Source organism: Bombina bombina, unplaced genomic scaffold (assembly GCF_027579735.1).
Source record: "Bombina bombina isolate aBomBom1 unplaced genomic scaffold, aBomBom1.pri scaffold_649, whole genome shotgun sequence".
NCBI lineage: Eukaryota > Metazoa > Chordata > Amphibia > Anura > Bombinatoridae > Bombina > Bombina bombina.
In genome coordinates, this window is record NW_026511012.1 from 107501 (window position 1) to 125688 (window position 18188).

At 34.0% G+C, this 18188-nt stretch overlaps 1 protein-coding gene across 1 annotated transcript in view; it reads left to right on the plus strand.

The window, feature by feature from the left end:
• The window catches only part of LOC128643567 (thioredoxin reductase 1, cytoplasmic), a 23587-nt gene extending 9199 nt beyond the window's left edge, over positions 1-14388 (plus strand). Inside the window, exons 7-14 of the mRNA XM_053696408.1 lie at positions 61-286; positions 982-1071; positions 1340-1416; positions 2848-3004; positions 4243-4350; positions 5439-5534; positions 10641-10775; positions 13472-14388. Coding sequence (XP_053552383.1) covers positions 61-286; positions 982-1071; positions 1340-1416; positions 2848-3004; positions 4243-4350; positions 5439-5534; positions 10641-10775; positions 13472-13534 — 952 coding nt within the window. The 3' untranslated portion in view covers positions 13535-14388. The remainder of the gene's footprint in view (positions 1-60; positions 287-981; positions 1072-1339; positions 1417-2847; positions 3005-4242; positions 4351-5438; positions 5535-10640; positions 10776-13471) is intronic.
• The last annotated feature ends 3800 nt before the right edge of the window (positions 14389-18188 follow it).

Sequence of the window (18188 nt, forward strand, 5' to 3'; positions counted from 1 at the left end):
CTACATCACATTGTTTGCCACGCCCATCCTCTTAAAATATGTATTTTCTTAACCTTTCAGTGATGACCTTTTCTCACTTCCCTATTGTCCTGGAAAAACTCTTGTAATTGGGGCCTCCTATGTTGCCCTGGAATGTGCCGGGTTCCTGGTGGGACTGGGATTGGATGTTACTGTTATGGTTCGGTCCATTCTATTACGAGGTTTCGATCAGCAAATGGCGAACAAGATCGGTGAACACATGGAAGAATATGGTGTGAAGTTTATTAAGGATTCTGTTCCAACAAAGGTAAAGTCCTTTTATGTTATCGCTGTGCCAGAAACATATACTATATTAGAAGTATACTGGTGTACTGCTGAGCTCAAGCATTTCCTTGCTAATAAATGGTTGTGCATATATTTTGGAATGGATGAATTGATATATAAAATGCTCCACTTGCTGAGCATAATTTAAGGAAACTAAATGAAGAGCTTTCAAATTCAGCTGCTTTTGAAGTTATGCAAATACAATTTTGTGCTGATCATACTGCACAATCAAGCTAGCTGAATGCAAGGCGAAATTAGTTTGCCCTGATAAATGTGATTTCTTATTGCTTATTTCAGTGAAAACGTATAGACATTGCAGTGGAAGTTGATAGCAGGTCACATTTTTATGCAAACAAAACTATAAAAATATATACTTTAAAACATATTAAAGAAAAGTCATGATTTGAAAAAAATATTACAATTTAGGTTATATATTTTATTTTACTATGCTGCAATAAATAATTATTTTCTCAAGGTTTGTAGCATTTTTTTCTCTACATGGCGTCTTCTACTGAGATATAAAACTCATACCAACAGCAACAAAAAAGGTCATTATTATATACAGCAAATTGCGTTTTACATTGAGATGTAAAGACAAATGTATTACGCTCCTGTATGTATTGTATATGCATAATAAAACACTATATTTATGAAACATATTCTTGGCATTTGTTGCAGATTGAACTAATAGAAGCGGGTACACCAGGAAAACTGAGGGTTACATCTAAATCGACTGATGGTACAGAGATTACAGAAGAATATAATACAGTAAGTAATAACCCACAAGTTCATATCGAAAGTCTTTTAAATATGTCATGCCCCTCTAATAATGTCTACCTCTAATTTAATACAAAAAATATTATTTTTTTCAAGCCTGGGCCTACATTTTTAAAACATTTTCCAATAGAAACTGCCTTGGGGAGCAGCAAGAAATGTATTGCTGATCATTGAGCTCTAGTTGCCATTTCGTTCTGTGACTGTAAGTAGCGCTCATTTTGTACCCATTTCTTAAAAGCTATTGCTAATGTTTTTACAGGTCTTGCTGGCAATTGGAAGAGAAGCATGCACAAGAAAAATTGGCCTTGATATTGTTGGAGTGAAGATCAATGAAAAGTAAGAAATGCTCCATGTATTTGCTAATACTTTTGAAAATCATTGTCAATAAAAGGCCATATTACGAGTAAAAAGTTTTCACGCTAGCGAAACCTAATGCGCACTAACCAGATATTGCGACCGCATTAACGTATTCTCCCCATAGAAGTCAATGGAGAGCACAGAAGAAAAAAACCTAACTATCACTTGCGCGCTAATCCGACAGGAGTTATGAATATTTCACATTCCAATGTTCTTCCCTTACGGAAAAATCTAATTGTTATTGCAAATATATATTTCTATATATGTTTATATATACCTATACCTATATATCTATAACTATAGATATTTAGGTGAACGCATTTACTTTCAACATGTAATACACGCACTATTTTGATGTGCACAAAAAGCCAAAAGAAACCAATATTGCTTGCATGCAAACAATAGTGCTCCACTTGTAATCTAGCCCAAATTGTGAAAGAGAGCAACATTGGTAATTGCATTATTTTCCATATAAAACAATAATCATAGCTAATAAAATTGCAATAAAAGAAAGTGAAACATCTATGTCAGAATCTATAAACTACAGCACGTAGGAAAAATGCTTTCTGAGCTCTAAATTATATTGCCGTTGTAAACTTTAAAGGGACATTTAACAATTAATACATTTTATAAACGTAGAATTGAAATGATTCACTACCTCCATCTAGTCATGGGTGTTGCCATGTTGAAATCTATTGTTCACTGTTTTGTAGTGTTGATGTGTTTGGCGTTTGACCATGTGCAGTAACACTCCTTCAGATACCTGCAGTGTAACCACCTTGGTTCCATAATAACAGCACCCATAATTAGAAGGAGGTGCAGGAAATGTATTTAGTGTTTAGTGTCTATTTAATATATGTAATCAAAAATTAATTAAAATTTGCATCAAAGTGTGCTATTACTACTAGCTAGTGCAATTTATTCTTGGCCTAAGTGGATCATAAACTCCTTATTTTCCAACAAATTCTGTAAAACATATCAGAGCTCCCATGGATAAATCCTTTTTTTATGGTGGGATGACTTGAAAGGGGGTGAGCATAAACTATTTGAAGGGTGTGGGGGAGGCGTTTTAGCAGATTGAGCAAGCACTAGATGGTTTGGGTTTTATTGTTCAAGGGCAGGATTTGGCGTATACACACATACCTCACAAATTGTAAGACAATTAGAAGGCTTGGTGAGTTTTGCTGTAATAATTACATCTTTTTTTTACATTTGAAATTAGCAGGATACACATGATTGTGCACTAATAATAATACCATTGAAAAGTAAGAACGAAAGCCAGATTCCAATCAGTGTCAATGTTTTATGCATAAATGTCAAAGCTGATGAACAAGAGCAAACTGTATCATATTAATATGAAGACGCAAGGCTATCAAATAATGTTGTATTCTTTATTCTTTTATTTTTCAGAACTGGAAAAATCCCAGTCAATGATGAAGAGCAAACTAATGTACCTTATATTTATGCCATTGGTGATGTGTTAGAGGACAAATTAGAGCTCACACCAGTTGCCATCCAAGCAGGTCGGCTCTTGGCTAAAAGATTATATGGTCACTCAAATTTAAAGGTCAGTTAATTTATTAAAAAAATAGTTTAGATCTTTCTGAATTATACTGTGCAGAATGTTGCTTCGTGCACTCTTAGTACATAGGGATTTAAAAGGACGTTTAATTTTTAGAGAATACGGAGACTGCTGATATATTAAATATTAAAAACAACAACAATTCACACCATCGCACAAACGCGTTTCGGCCGAGTAGCGGCCTTTCTCAATGTGCTTTTTAAAATTGTCCATTTTAAAAAGCACATTGAGAAAGGCCGCTACTCGGCCGAAACGCGTTTGTGTGAGGGTGTGAATGGTTGTTGTTTTTAATATTTAATATATCAGCAGTCTCCGTATTCTCTAGCTTGCGGCTACCTTAGGAACTCAGTGTCCTTGGCCATCCCTGTCACCTGAAGCCGGGGTATCCTGATACAGGCCAGGAATACAGGGGGGTGGTTGCACTGTGCTTTCCTTTCCTTCTATAGTGCGCCACATTATTTGGTCTTTGGGAGACTTTATCTAATATATTAGGATTAATTTACTGGTGGTTATATTGATTACATTTTAATAAGTGTACAATAAAATTTAAGTTTTTAAATTAGCTTAACTTTATAGTTGAATTATCTTTCAACAGTATTACAATACGTATTGGAATGAGTGCTATTTAACCCTTTCTTGTCCTACTTCCCCTTTCCATTTAAGATACTATATATAGTTTAAGGGTGAGCACCAGGGATTTCTTAATCCTTCAATTTCTACATATATCACTGTCACAGTGCCAATTTATTTCTGTTTCTTTAAATAATTTGTAACTATATCAGAGAAGTATTAATAATAATTAAAATAATCTTAATTTACCCAATTTCATGTGGCACTACTTTATATTTACCTTTGTCATGTGGCACTGCTTCATTTGTCATTGTATTGTTTGAGACAATTTAATGTATATGTACAACGCAAACACAATATTTCAATTGACACTTTAGTGGGAAAATCAAAATATCTGTTTTGTTATAGCACTTTTTATTAAACAATTTCTTTGTTTTACTATGTGTTTAACCTCTGGAATGGTTGTTCCCCTGTACAATTCCAAATGAGGACATTGCAGGTTAGCAAATGTGTAATTCTAGTCTTAATTCAGTGTTTGTATCCTCATATGGAACAGACTAGGGATTAGGATTGTACTCATAATTTACATTTTTACTTATTTCCCCTGTAGACTTAATTGTAGTAATAATCTTTATCTTTTGTTACTTCAATAGTGCGACTATGTGAATGTCCCAACAACAGTGTTTACGCCTTTGGAATATGGTGCCTGTGGCCTATCAGAAGCGGATGCCATAAGGATATATGGAGAGGAAAATATAGAGGTACAATATGTTCTGTATTGATTGTATAGCACTTGTAGTGTTTCTGTGGAAAACTACTAAAACTGTTAATAAACTTTTCAAATGGAATATAATCAACCCATAGATTGGATTTCATCTGAAGATAGCTTTACATTTATTTATCATACACTAAAACAGATTTACTAATCACACTGCCCCTTTAAAGCATTAAAGGGACATTAAACACTTTGAGATGGTAGTATAAAAATAAATCATATATAAATAAAACTTTGCAACACATTTTCATTATTTTTTTTGTCCCCTTTTCCTGTATTTCCATTCTGATTGTGAGCTTTTTCAGTTTCTGTTAGAAATGGAAGTGCAGAACACATGACAGCTCCCATTGTTTTATAGACACTATGGGGTAGCTGTAGCGGATCAAGTCCGCCGATATCACTAAATGCCGACAGCATATGCTGTCGGCATTTAACATTGCACAAGCATTTCTGGTGAAATACTTCTGCAATGCTGCCCCCTGCATATTTGCGGCCAGGGGGTGTCAATCATCCCGATCGTATCCGATTGGGATGATTGCTGTCCGTCACCTCAGAGGTGGCGGATGAGTTAAGGAGCAGTGGTCTTACGACTGTTGCTTCTTAACTATTGTTTCTGGCGAGCCTGAAGTCTCGCGCGGAAACAGCTGCATTCGCAGCTTAATAAATCTAGCCCGAAAACTTTACACTTACTTTGTCAATATTTAAACAGCTAATGAAACTTAAAAAAATACATCTACTTGTTATTCTCAGACTAATCTTTCTTTGGATGTATCATTTTATCTAGCATTTATTAAGTGATTAGTGTCCATTTATTATCCTGTTTTCATCAGTGTTATTATTATAATACAAGAGTAACGATACACAGTGGCAATGATCCATGGTAAAAAAATGAATACTGACATAAATAAAGAAAATACATTCATAGAAGGAAGAGGAGGGATCTTACAATTTAGAGGCTTCATATTTAGTCACACTGGGAAGTACTTAAATTTATTTTGTTATATTTTGTTTATTGATGTCTCATATATAAAGAATCATTAAAAAAAAATAATTTTATATTATCTCTTTTTTCAGGTATATCACAGCTATTTCTGGCCCCTAGAATGGACTGTTCCAGCAAGGGACAACAATAAATGCTACGCAAAACTAATCTGCAATATTAAGGATGATGTAAGTAGGAAACCCCCGTCCAAATGTATCTTTTGAAATAAAACCATTTTAAAATGTTCCAGATGATCAAATAGTTTGTTGTATAAAATCTCTAACCACAATAAATATAGCACTTATGTTAGATGCTATATAAAATGTATTTTTACTGTACATTTTCTTTTTGATTATATGTATAGGCTAAGGATTTATTACTGCTGCAGTGGTTTAATATTACTTCTCATTAAATGTATTTTATTGAATGATTAAAATTTGCTTTATGTACCTAAAAGGTTGTAGACAACCCCAATAAGAGGCTAATTAACCTTCTTTTTATGAAAGTCCTTAAAAAATTAACTAACAATACAGCCCAAAGAATTGGTAGTAAAATTTTATACTTCCATGTTCATAAAACTATATATTTAAGCAATCAATGCCAATCCATGTTTTAACTACAAATACTCCATATTAAATTTTGAGTTAATTATTTCATGAACTTACTCATTTTAGCAGTCTTGGAAACAAGAGGTGAATACAGGGAATAACAATAAACAATTTAATATGAGAGATATGAGTTTACTTAAATCTCATGCCCCTTCCAGCAGGTAAGGCAACTTCAGTTTCAGGGTACCCCTACTTGAGCAAAGGTGGATTCATTAAAACAACTTACTAAACATAGTACATCCTCTGTACCCAAGTAGATAAATTACAATTAAGTTCTGCTTTGCTCTAACACCGTTTCACAGGCCAATTTCTTTGTGTTTGTGATAGGAGATGGTTTATAGGAATGTTGTATATAGAGACTGTTCTGTCTTTGCAGACCGGTAACTGATCACAGGTTAAATTATTGTCAGCCATTGCACCTTGCTGATTGGAGACAGGATCAGTTAAATATCAGGAGTTTAATACAGTAGACTCTGTTATCCGGAACTCAAGCAACCGGCACTCTCAAGTAACCGGGGGGGAAAAAGGAAACATGTTAGAGCATAAATGTGCTCTATAACAAACAAACAGTCTGCATCTCTTGAAACAGCAGGAGCTGCTGTAGATAGACCAATAGACAGGCACAGTAATTGATGTCTCAGGACTCTTTTCTGCTACACTAACCCTTCCCAGCCGTATTGTACACACTCAATACCTCTCCAGTGGCCAGTCTTCTACTAAACGCTTGTACTGCCTGTCTAATGAGAAACCTTTCTGGTTGGTAGCGTGTTTCCTGTTGAAGTCCTCCTCAGAGTGATGATACGTCCTGTCGTCACTTTGTGTCTAGTATGTGCCTCTACCTCTCCACAACCAGCACTTATCCAGAATCTACCAATCCCCATGGGTGCCGGTTAATTGAGAGTTTACTGTACTGCTTTTGACCATCTCTTTTAGCTGTAGCATTTTACAAGTTCCAGTGATATATTGTCACTTTGATTATCAGCTCAAACCGGCTGTGGCTCTGTATCTGGGAAGCACAATATTGGGCTGTCATCAGGTGGCACTCTCAGCTTGCAAGCTATAAGAGTCACATGTGTAGTTACTCAGACACAGTTTGTCACATCTGCTACAGCTACTTAGGGACACTTATGTAGTAAGGTTAGAAGTAAGTATGTGAGAGAGTGAGCGCTAGAAGCTAAAAAGGCATGGATAGAGTGCAAGTGGTTTAAAATGTAGTAAAATTGTAGTAAGGTTAGGGTTATGACGTCCATAGGAATATGTAACAAAATAAATAAAGTATATTGCAATTTTTTTCTACAAATAATAACATTTTGGGCTAGATTCAATTGGAGCATTATAGGTATCACCGGTAAGTTATCTTGTGCTTGGCCTTGCACAAAGAATAACAATCTAGTATTACAAGTGGATGGTTAAAAAAGGTTCAAAAGAGTCTTAAAGGGATAGGAAACTCACATTGTTTTCTTTCATGATTCAGTTAGAGAATAAACTTTAAAAACGTTAGTAATTTACTCCTATTATCACATTTTCTTTAATCTCATGTTATTCTTTGAAGAGATATCCAGATAGGTAGTATGCACGTCTGGATCATGGCAGGAAATAGTGCTGCCATCTAGTGTTCTTGCTAATGTATAACACTGTTGCAAAACTGCTGCCATAGAGTGCTGCAAACATGTGCTTTTCAACAAAGGTTAACAAGAGAATGTGATGATAGAAGTAAATTGGAAAGTTTTTTAAAATTGTATATTCTGAATCTGAAAATGTATTTCATGCAATGCAAGCTAAAGGGATGTAAAACGGAATTTAAATACACATCTGTATATTTCACATGCAGCTGGAATACTTTCTTAATTTGCTAAATGCTACTGTTAAGTTATCAGCGGTACAATGATAAATTGTAACATCTACTACTTGTTTATGTGCAGAGTCCTGTGCACACTGGAAGTTATTGTTCCACGTGCCAGAATGCTGTGCATTTAAAACAGAACTTTTATGTGATATATTTATTTTTTATGAAGAATGTAGCAGTGTTGACTTTGCAATAGATTATCATGTTTTTATTACTCAAATAGAGACAAATGGCTACATTAATTAAAAGGGAAATGTTTCTATTGAGTAGGAAAAAAACACTCCAGCTCCACATTGGGTTATAATCATTTACACTATGTAATTCTTGTGGATTCTATTTACCAAAATCCAATATTTACCTTCAAAAAAGAGAATTTAGATCTATTTATACTCTCATGCAAGTGTGTTTTCCAGAATGTTTATAGACCTCCTGGTCAGTTCTCGTCTGAAGAAGCAAACCACAAAGATTTTGTAAAAAATAACGTACATATAAAGCATTTAAAGATACACTGAGCTAGTGGCTGTTCTAATATTACTTGTATCCAGGAAGGCAGTGATCTACGTCTTTTTGTTAATGAGGACAAAAACCTCAGAATCTACATTCAAAAAACATATCTCAGATAATAATGTCCAAGGACTTAGTATATTATTTAAGTTCTGTGCACTGAAAGATATAGGGCTAGATTACAAGTGGCGCGGTATTGTTAGTGTGGGTGGCAATAAGCAATATCGTGGCTGCGCTGACTTGCACGCGTATTACAGATTGAAAGTAAATGCGTTCACTTGTGCGCAAACTAAATTTGAGCATTAGGTTAGCGTAATATATGTATATATATGTCTAAATATGTGTATGGGTGTATGTGTGTGTGTATGTGTGTGTATATATATATATATATATACATACACACATAGAGACATATATTTACACTTTGGAGCCCTTTCCATTCAAATACATTTAAACATAAAAAAACAACATTTTAAAATCATTTTTAATATTTTATATTGTGTTCCAAGGTGTATTTACTGTAAATATTTTACATTTTAATGTTCTTCACATAAAAGAAAATGTTCTTTATATTTTTTAAATATGTATACTGTATATTTATCTATATGTGTGTATATTCCTATAGATATATATAGGTATAAATATATGTTTTGAACTTTTTATATATATAGATATATATATATATATATATACAGTATATATATATATATATGTGTGTGTGTGTGTGTGTGTGTGTGTGTGTATTTAAAAATAAAAAGAACATTTTCTTGTATGTGAAGAACATTGGGATGTAAAACATTCAAGTCCTGAAGTTAGCACTTGTAATCTGGCCCATAATAAATAGTGCATTAAATTTCACAATTACAAAAATATATAGCTTAATAAATTGGCAATAAAACACGTCCTATGCAAATTAGATATTATCCATATAATAGTTAGAGCTAAATATAATCTGTTACTAACCAAATACAACATTTATTATCATAAGAACAGACAATAGATTTTCATTTTCACTGTTGTCATAAAAGGAGGAGTCTACAACTCCCTATGGAGTTTAAAGGGACAGTCTACCATAGAATTGTTATTGTTTTAAAAGATAGATAATCCCTTTATTACCCATTCCCCAATTTTGCATAATCAACACAGTTATATTAATGTACTTTTTACCTCTGTGATTACCTTGTATCTAGGAACCTTCTTCCAGCCCCCTGATCACATGACTGTGACTGTTTATTATCTATTGTCTTAAATTTAGCATTGTATTGTGCTAGATCTTAAATAACCCCCTGTGCCTGAACACAGTGTTATCTATATGGCCCACGTGTACTTTCTGTCTCTTTGTGTTGAAGAGATTTAAAAAGCCTGTGATAAGAGGCAGCCCTCAAAGGCTTAGAAATTAGTATATGAGCCTACCTAGGTTTAGTTTAAACTAAGAATACCAAGAGAAAAAAGCAAATTTGATGATAAAAGTAAATTAGAAAGTTGATTAAATTTACAAGTCCTATCTGAATAATGAAAGTTTAATTTATACTAGACTGTCCCTTTAAGAGATAGGAACTAATAACATTCCTAGTAAAGTAAGGCAGTTTACTAAAGATATATATGTGCTGGAATTTGAATAGCACAATTGCTAATCCATCATGTTCAGTACCTATTGCAGTTTCATTTTAAACTAGACATCAATTATATAAACTGCAAAGTCAAGTAAGGAGACAGGGAAATCAAATTAACATTCTCCTTGGAAGCTGGCACTGACCTTGCAAGACTCACCTGTGTTTTTCTTTGCATGGTAATGCAGCAGGTCATAATCATAAAAATGATAAATGTCAGCCAGGGCTACAGCATCAATTCTACTAACCTGACTTCTGAAGGCTGCAGACTTTGAAAAAAATGGCTGACTTATCTGCTGCATGCCCACAGTAATTACTGATATAGACTGGTCAAGTTGCAGATTAAGATTATTTTAGACTATCAGATACAATCTGACATAATCTGTTTCATTCATATCTGTCTTACTCAGTGTGAGTCCTCATTTGCATATAATTTCCCAAAATTGTGATTATTGAAAGTGAATGTAAATAAGATTCCATTAATAATATGCATCATTTCATTTTATGTGTTGCTTTTTATTCTATTTAAAACAATAGTACAGGATTGAAGTAGACTATCAATGGTTTATGTATACCAGTTTTGTAAAAAATAAATTACTGCAATTGATTAGGACCTAAACAAACCCTCATATTTCTTTCTTATATAGAGCTTTTGAATTCATAAGACATAAAATGGCTGAACTGTGGCAAATTTACCTCCTAACATAGGTCTTTCTTGGTTTTTAGGAAAGAGTTGTAGGTATTCATGTACTATCACCAAATGCTGGAGAAATCACCCAGGGATTTGCAGCGGCAATGAAATGTGGGATCACTAAAGAGCAGTTGGATTGCACAATTGGAATCCATCCTGTCTGTGCTGAGGTATAGTACAAATACCATGTCCACTACTCACATGGTCATACCACTCTGAATGTTCCACTTTATTCAACCGACCAATCATCTATTAATCTGCTTCTTACCTCTGCTCCCAAACGCAACAAAGGTTTAATTCATTTAAAAATATCAGTGTAAAACAGCACCAACACAAAACTACACAGAGACTAGATATTCAGCAGCCGTAGAGAGCATAAGAGATAAATATGGTCATAGCTGGTTGGAGTAGGTGGTGTCATTGGGGTTTTGTCAAATTTCTTAATTTCTTGTAAGAGATACTATTGTGTTAAATTTGCATAACCATCATTTGGTAACAACATTTTCATCCATATTATACTATTTAAAATAAAACAGGATTGTAAAAGAGTGCAAATTTGTATTTTTTTGTATATTATGGTTTGAATTATAATATTGAGTGTAGAGGGAAATGCCTTGAATATACATCATTCATGTGCAGCAGAAGCTCAGTAATACGACAGACCAGGTCTGCAATCAAGAAATTCTCTGCTTTTTTTTTTAACCATTATTACACTTTGTTTATTTGCATTCACTTATTCCATAGGGTCAGAACAAACTTTTACTATGTTGGTTTGTAAAACAAATACTAAGTTTTGAATTAGGGCCTGATATTTAAAAGCTCACAGGCATGGAGAGAAATCATGCAAAATTTTTGGGATTTTTTTAAGACCTTATATTGTAATGTAGGTGTCTCTCCTTCACATCAATAACCCTTCATAGTGAGATAAACATCTTTCAAATTAAAATTAGCGTTTCTTACATTTAGGGGCTCTCCATACAGACGAGATGTCTTAGATCATCTCACCTAAGCGGAGAGCTTTTGAATATCAGGCCCTGAGTCTCAAGTATAATCTAAATTTTGTAATATCCAGGAATAATATACCCAATGTGGTTTATGTAGTAATGGACGTCTTGATTATTTTTGAAAGATTAGTCAAAATGTAAATAAAGGGAATAAATTGTCCTTATCTGACTGATGACACAAAAGTAGTCAAACAACTCGTTTTTTTTTCTGCTGCCAGAGATGGTTGTGCTGTAAAGGGCTAAAAAAAAGACACATCAAAGATCAAACATGTTTAGTGAATAGCGTTTACGTTAAAGCTGCGTATTGATGTTACCACAATAGATTCTCTTTGATGCAGCTAATTACACCTTTGAACAACCCTAGACAAACATATTTTGATATTTGTATTATTATTCTTGTGCAATTCTTTTGTTGTCCAATTTACAATAGGATGTATTACACCCTGTATGCCTGTGTATCTCTAAGTTTGGGATGTTGCCACATTTTATTTTGTGCATTACAGCACCAGAACACTGAATCATCCCTGAGATTTATAAACTCTAATCTATGGTTTTATACATAGGTCATTACCACAAAATTATAGGAAATGTCATTTAGTTTTCATTTCTGTTTGATATGGAATAGACAAAGGGACATTAAAGTCAAATTAAACATTCATGATTCAGAAAGCGCTTGTCGTTTTAAACAACTTTTCAATTTACTTTTATTATCAAATTTGCTTTGTTCTCTTGTTAGGCTTTATTGAAACATAAACCTAGACAGGCTGATTGGAGCTTAGGAGAGTGCATGTGTCTTTTGCAGTCTACGGCAGCAGTATTTGTTACATTGTAATGCACTGTAATAAGCAATGTTGCAAACACAGCTGTCAAATAGCTATAGACACGTGCACGCTCCTGAGCTAACCTAGGCTTACTCTTTAGCAAAGGATAACAAGAACACTAGGCAAAATTCATAATAGAAGTAAATATGTAAATTGTTTAAAATGTCATACTCTACTGTATACAGTCAATTTAAAGGGATATTCCAGCCAAAATTGTAAACCACATGGGTGCATTCCGGTATTGAACAGAAGCATTTTTGTACTATACATGCGTTAGCTAAAATGCTTCTAATTAAAGCTATAGCTGTTTTAAAAGTGTATTTAAGTATGCAACGTGCATTAGCATTTTAAACACAGCACTTGCTCATAGAGCCTAAGGTGCATGTGCCATCTGGTAATGACTCAATTTGTTAATTGCTGACCTAATAAAAGCCCACTGATGATCTGAGCATCTGCAATATTTAGAATGTAGGTGAAGTGACAATATCTAGCTATGCTTCACATGCACAGAGAAAAATGTTAACACTAAAACAGTGATAACTTTTACTAGAAACATTTTTGCCAATACATGTGTGTATATATATATATATATATATATATATATATATATATATATATATATATATATATTTCTACTCAAATATGTAATTAATATATTTCTACTCAAATATGTAATTAATCTATGATGTGCATTTAAATTTTGACCGGAATGTCCCTTTAAGTTTAATTTTGACTTTATAATCCCTTTACAGATTTTATAATTTTATAAGTAACACTTGTGTTTAGCTCTAAATAGACCGTATCCAACCAGAAATTTAAAATAATATGCAATAACATGTAGAGGGAACATAGAAATCCATGTATTTCTAAAGTAACGCTCACAACTAAATCTGAGCAGTCCATAGAGGATGAAGGACCATCAGCTACTGTAGGTTGCTGTCACTCTGTAATGTAGACATTTTTCTTTGTTCATTGTTTTTATTGTTCCATAAAAGCTAATACTCTTCTATATAATAAATATCCACATTTCTTATTTTTCAGATATTCACCACTCTTACTGTAACAAAGCGTTCTGGTGGCTCCATCCTTCAGTCTGGATGCTGAGGTTAAATCCCGCTGCTTTGTTGTAGTTGCCACTCACTATGGACTAGAGCGAGAAGCAAGACCAATGTGGCTGTCATGAAGATGAATCTGCATCATAATGCAGGGAGTCACATTTGCTTTGAATATGGCAACAAACTAAACAGCGGGAGATGGATGGCATTCAATTAAACTGACCCAAGGCTGCATTTTTGGTGCTTAAATGAAGTCACTGCCCAAAGCCAAATCTGGTGGGCTGTGACTGACAACCTGCAAGCTCAGTTTAAGGACACTGTATAAGGAACAAGTTTTCTTTACTGTAAATTACGTTACAATATTATTAGATTACAGTTGTGTGCTATAGATAAACTGTTGATCTTTTTTTATGCTGTGAATGAGGATATTCAGAAGTTGTGCAATAGATATATTAATTCTAGCCTATTATTTATAAGACATACTTTAAATATTTTATGAAACTTAAATTCAATGAGAAATATTTTATATTTCCAGAGAACAGATATGTAATGATCTGCATCCCTTCTGTAAGTCGCCTTCGGACGGAATGCATTATGTAATGTTAAATTGAGTTTTTATACAAAACAACATCCGGTTTTGTCTACATTAAATGATTTGCTATCAAAGAGTTGCAGACCGGCACAGACAGAAATAGATTGTGTTAAATGCACTGCAGTCTGGTTACAGAAAGTTTTTGACTTTTTGAGAAGATTTGCATCTTTGTCCTGATAGTACTACATCATTCACAAAGAAATTTAGAAATCTCAAACCTCTGCTTGGAAATTGTACAGTATAGATAGAATTTGTTACTTTTTTTTTACATAAATTGTGTTTTAGAATAAAATGTTAACTTTGAAAGTCAACTGCTTTGTATTTTGTTTCTAAATCTAATAAAAAAGAAAACCCACAAGGTTAATAGATGGCTCCGTTCCCCAGCTGCTAAAAGGTATTGCAGAACGCTACATAGTGAGGGCATGAACTCCATTACATCTATGCTCTTATCTACATTATAGCTTTTAGCTATTTGATTCCCTTTAGTTAAAGATCTGTGCTCACTATCCATGGGACGCAGTGAAATGAGAATCAGGCAGTTTTAGACGCTGACAAAGTTCATTCTATTTATGAAGTTAAAGACTGTGACATTGTGCTTTGCTTTTTAGATTCCCATAAGATAACTGATGAAAAATAAAAACCCATATGTAGTCAATAATACTAGCTAGATGGTTCAGTGGCACATGTGTAGTGTTCTTCTAGATAATAAGCTAACAAAGTACCACATAAAGATTTGCAGCTTATTTATATTGCACAGGGCACTTGCAAAAGAAACTGCAATGCCCTGTCCTGCTCAATGTTGGGGGAAATGGTTAATTTGGTGAAATCAGCTCAGTGTTCCAAATCACTTATAAATATTATATTTCTATTTTCATTGTGAAACTACTAAAACAATGTTTGGATTCATATATCAGGAGACAGCCAGTCCTCATTCTCACTATCCCTGTCATTATGCTTCTGGAGACACAAATAAGGAGGCAGGAAATATAATACCTGATACAAAGTTATAGGTGAAAAATCATGCAAACTGCCAAAATGGAGCTGCTACACAAAAAAAGTAAAAAACAAAACGTTATTTACCCTAACTGCAATAGCCACCCCCCAACTACAATTAACCTTAAGGGGTCAATTTAACAAATGTCGGTTTGCTATAGCGACTCACGTTCGCCCAACATTGCTAAATGCCGACAGCATATGCTGTCGGCATTTAACATTGCACAAGCATTTCTGGTGAAAATGCACATTCGCGGCATTGCCAATTGGCCGCTAGCAGGGGGTGTCAATCATCCTGATCGTATCTGGTTGGGATGATTGCAGTCCATCACCTAAAAGGTAGCAAACAAGTTAAAAAGCTGCTAGTGCTACTTAACTTCAGTTTCCGGTTCGCTGGAAACTTTCGGCGGATTAAGCAGCTTTCAACTTGCCTGGCCATCACAGTCGCCAATACAATTTATTTATTTATTTATTTATAAAATATTTTACTAGGAAGGATACATTGAGATTTCTTTCGTTTTCAAGTATGTCCTTCTTCTCCTTCATTATCTATCTCATTGCATATACACACCAAACATGTATCCATATCCCAACACTTACAACTGCTCAAATTACAAACAAAAGGTCATTCAATAAAAATAAAAAATAACTATCACTTAAAATGGCCTTAACTGTAGTCTGCTGAAGTCTTCTCTCTTCAGTCTATTAATGTAAATGAGAAACAGGTCCTTATTTTGTAATGTAATGCAAAGTCATACTTGTCAGATATTTGAGGATAAGATACCATGGCAGATGCTGGTAAGACAGGGAAGTAGTTAGGTGGTAAAATTAGATAGGTCAGGTCATACACCAGAGATAATCTCAAAGGAGAGTAGATATATTAGCAACCTCAAAGATTGAACAGTTCCTTATTAGCAGGCAAAATGATTATCAGGTCAACTGTAACAGGAGTCAACCTCCTTTATTTCTGGACACTTTTTGGCATCAGGTGGACAGTTTACAAAGATATCTGTGACTCTGAAGAAGTAAAACAGTTAATGTATGGAGCCGGTGGCAAAGCAAAGTATAGATATATAATATACATCAACCTTAATGCTCGGGATAAGCCCAGGAGTGTTTAAGACCATTCATGTTTGTACAGGCAAGGGTTCGGCAATGGTCAGGCAATGCGGTACACAGTCGGAATACAAGGACAAGCAAAGATCTGCAACTATCAGGAAATAGTAGACAAGGTACAGAATCAGAATCCAAGCTCCCATAGGTGGAGCCAGAGAGCTACACAAATACAAAAGACAAGTGTAGCAAGAACTAGCTAGTAACTGAATGTTTAGAGTGGCAACCCATCAGAGCAAACGACCCACAAAACCAGAAACCCTGGTTCAACTCCAGGCTGGGACAAGGAGAGCTGAAAACAAGCTATTGTCAGGTTATAAGGGGTCAGGTAGAGAGGACAAAGCCAAGGTATTGTTTCCAGATACAAATACAAGATCACAGACAAAGGAAAGCTCAAAGAAAGAAAAGCAGATCCAGAATTAAATCATAATAACTGCACCATTTAAAAATGACAATCAATAGGTGGAGTCACAGTGCCATTTACTATCAACACTACACAGAATATTGTGTTGCATCACTATTGTGAGTAATTAATCTGATTAACCAAGTTCATTATTCACCTTTATGCTTCTATTGTCTTTTTGGATGTGCCTTTTGTAATATGCAAACCAGATGTTTTTGTAACATTCATACCTCAATAAAAAAATATTTAAAAATAAATAAATCACAGGTTGTTGAAATATGAAGCCCCTGAGGTGGGTTTAGTGGCCTCTTTACGTAACTGCAAAATTTACATAAAGTATAATTATCATTAAAGGGATATGAAACCCAAAACATTTTTCAAGATTCCGATAGAGCACGTGATTTTAAATAACATCTACTATAAGGATAAATCCATAAGAAGGGTTAGGATGTTGTAGTACAGGAGAAGAACAAAAGGTATCTTTTAGTTTCTGGAAAGCTCGACAAGTAGATTCAGACCAATCTCAGTATAGGATCACAAACTAGAAGAGTCTAGGGGGAAGCAGAAGGTCAGGATACCACAGAAGCAAAATCACTAGGCAGAAGAATGGTAAAAAATAAGCAAAAGCCCAGGAAAAATGTAAGGGAAATCACGTGCTTTTAAAGGCATATGAAACCCCCCAAAAATGTATTTTATGATTCAGATAGAGCATGTGATTTTAATCTACTTCTGTTATCAATTTGTCTTTGTACTCTTGGTATCTTTTGCTGAAAAGCACTGATATTCTGGAGCCTTATATGGCAGCTGTTTTTCAAGAATGTTATCCATTTGCAAGATCACTAAATAGCAGCAATATTTCCTGCCATGTAGTGCTCCAGTCACCTACCTATCTCTTCAACAAAGAATATCATGAGAACTAAACACATTTGATAAATATAATTCAATTAGAAACTTTTTTTATGTTATGCTCTGTCTGAATCACAAAAGAAAATGTTTCATATCCCTTTAAATATTCCATTCTATTATAATCAAATGTTAATGCTTCAAATGTCTAATTTAAAATAAATATTTTGTTAATTTTCAAGTATACCATCTCATTAATAGCAGTGACAAATTGTTAGCAGCTCTTGCATTTATTCTGCTTCCCTGAAATATATATGATGTAAAATATCATTTTGAACAGCATACTTTTAAAAGATAAAGTGGCCAATTAGCATATTTCGCTTACAGTTGCAGATATTCCCTATTTCCTGACATGCAAGCAGTTTGTATTTTTACCCATTCTAGAGACAAAATGAGATTTTTACTGTAACTGAAAAAAATGAATCTAGGAAAAGTGAACTAAGGAATATAACAAAACTATATATCACAGTCTAGTGGTATCTGCAAGATCATTGTTACTGCTAAAATAAACTAGTCAATTCACAACTATAGAGCCATGATACATATGTCAATAGTTCTATCAGTACAAGGATAAATTGTGTTTAATTTAAATTGAAATGTATGAAGTAAACATTAAAATTAATGTATGCTAAAAACTGCAAACTCTGAATCTATTTCTTTGTTTAACTTTTGATATCCAACTGGATGGCTTATTTTCTC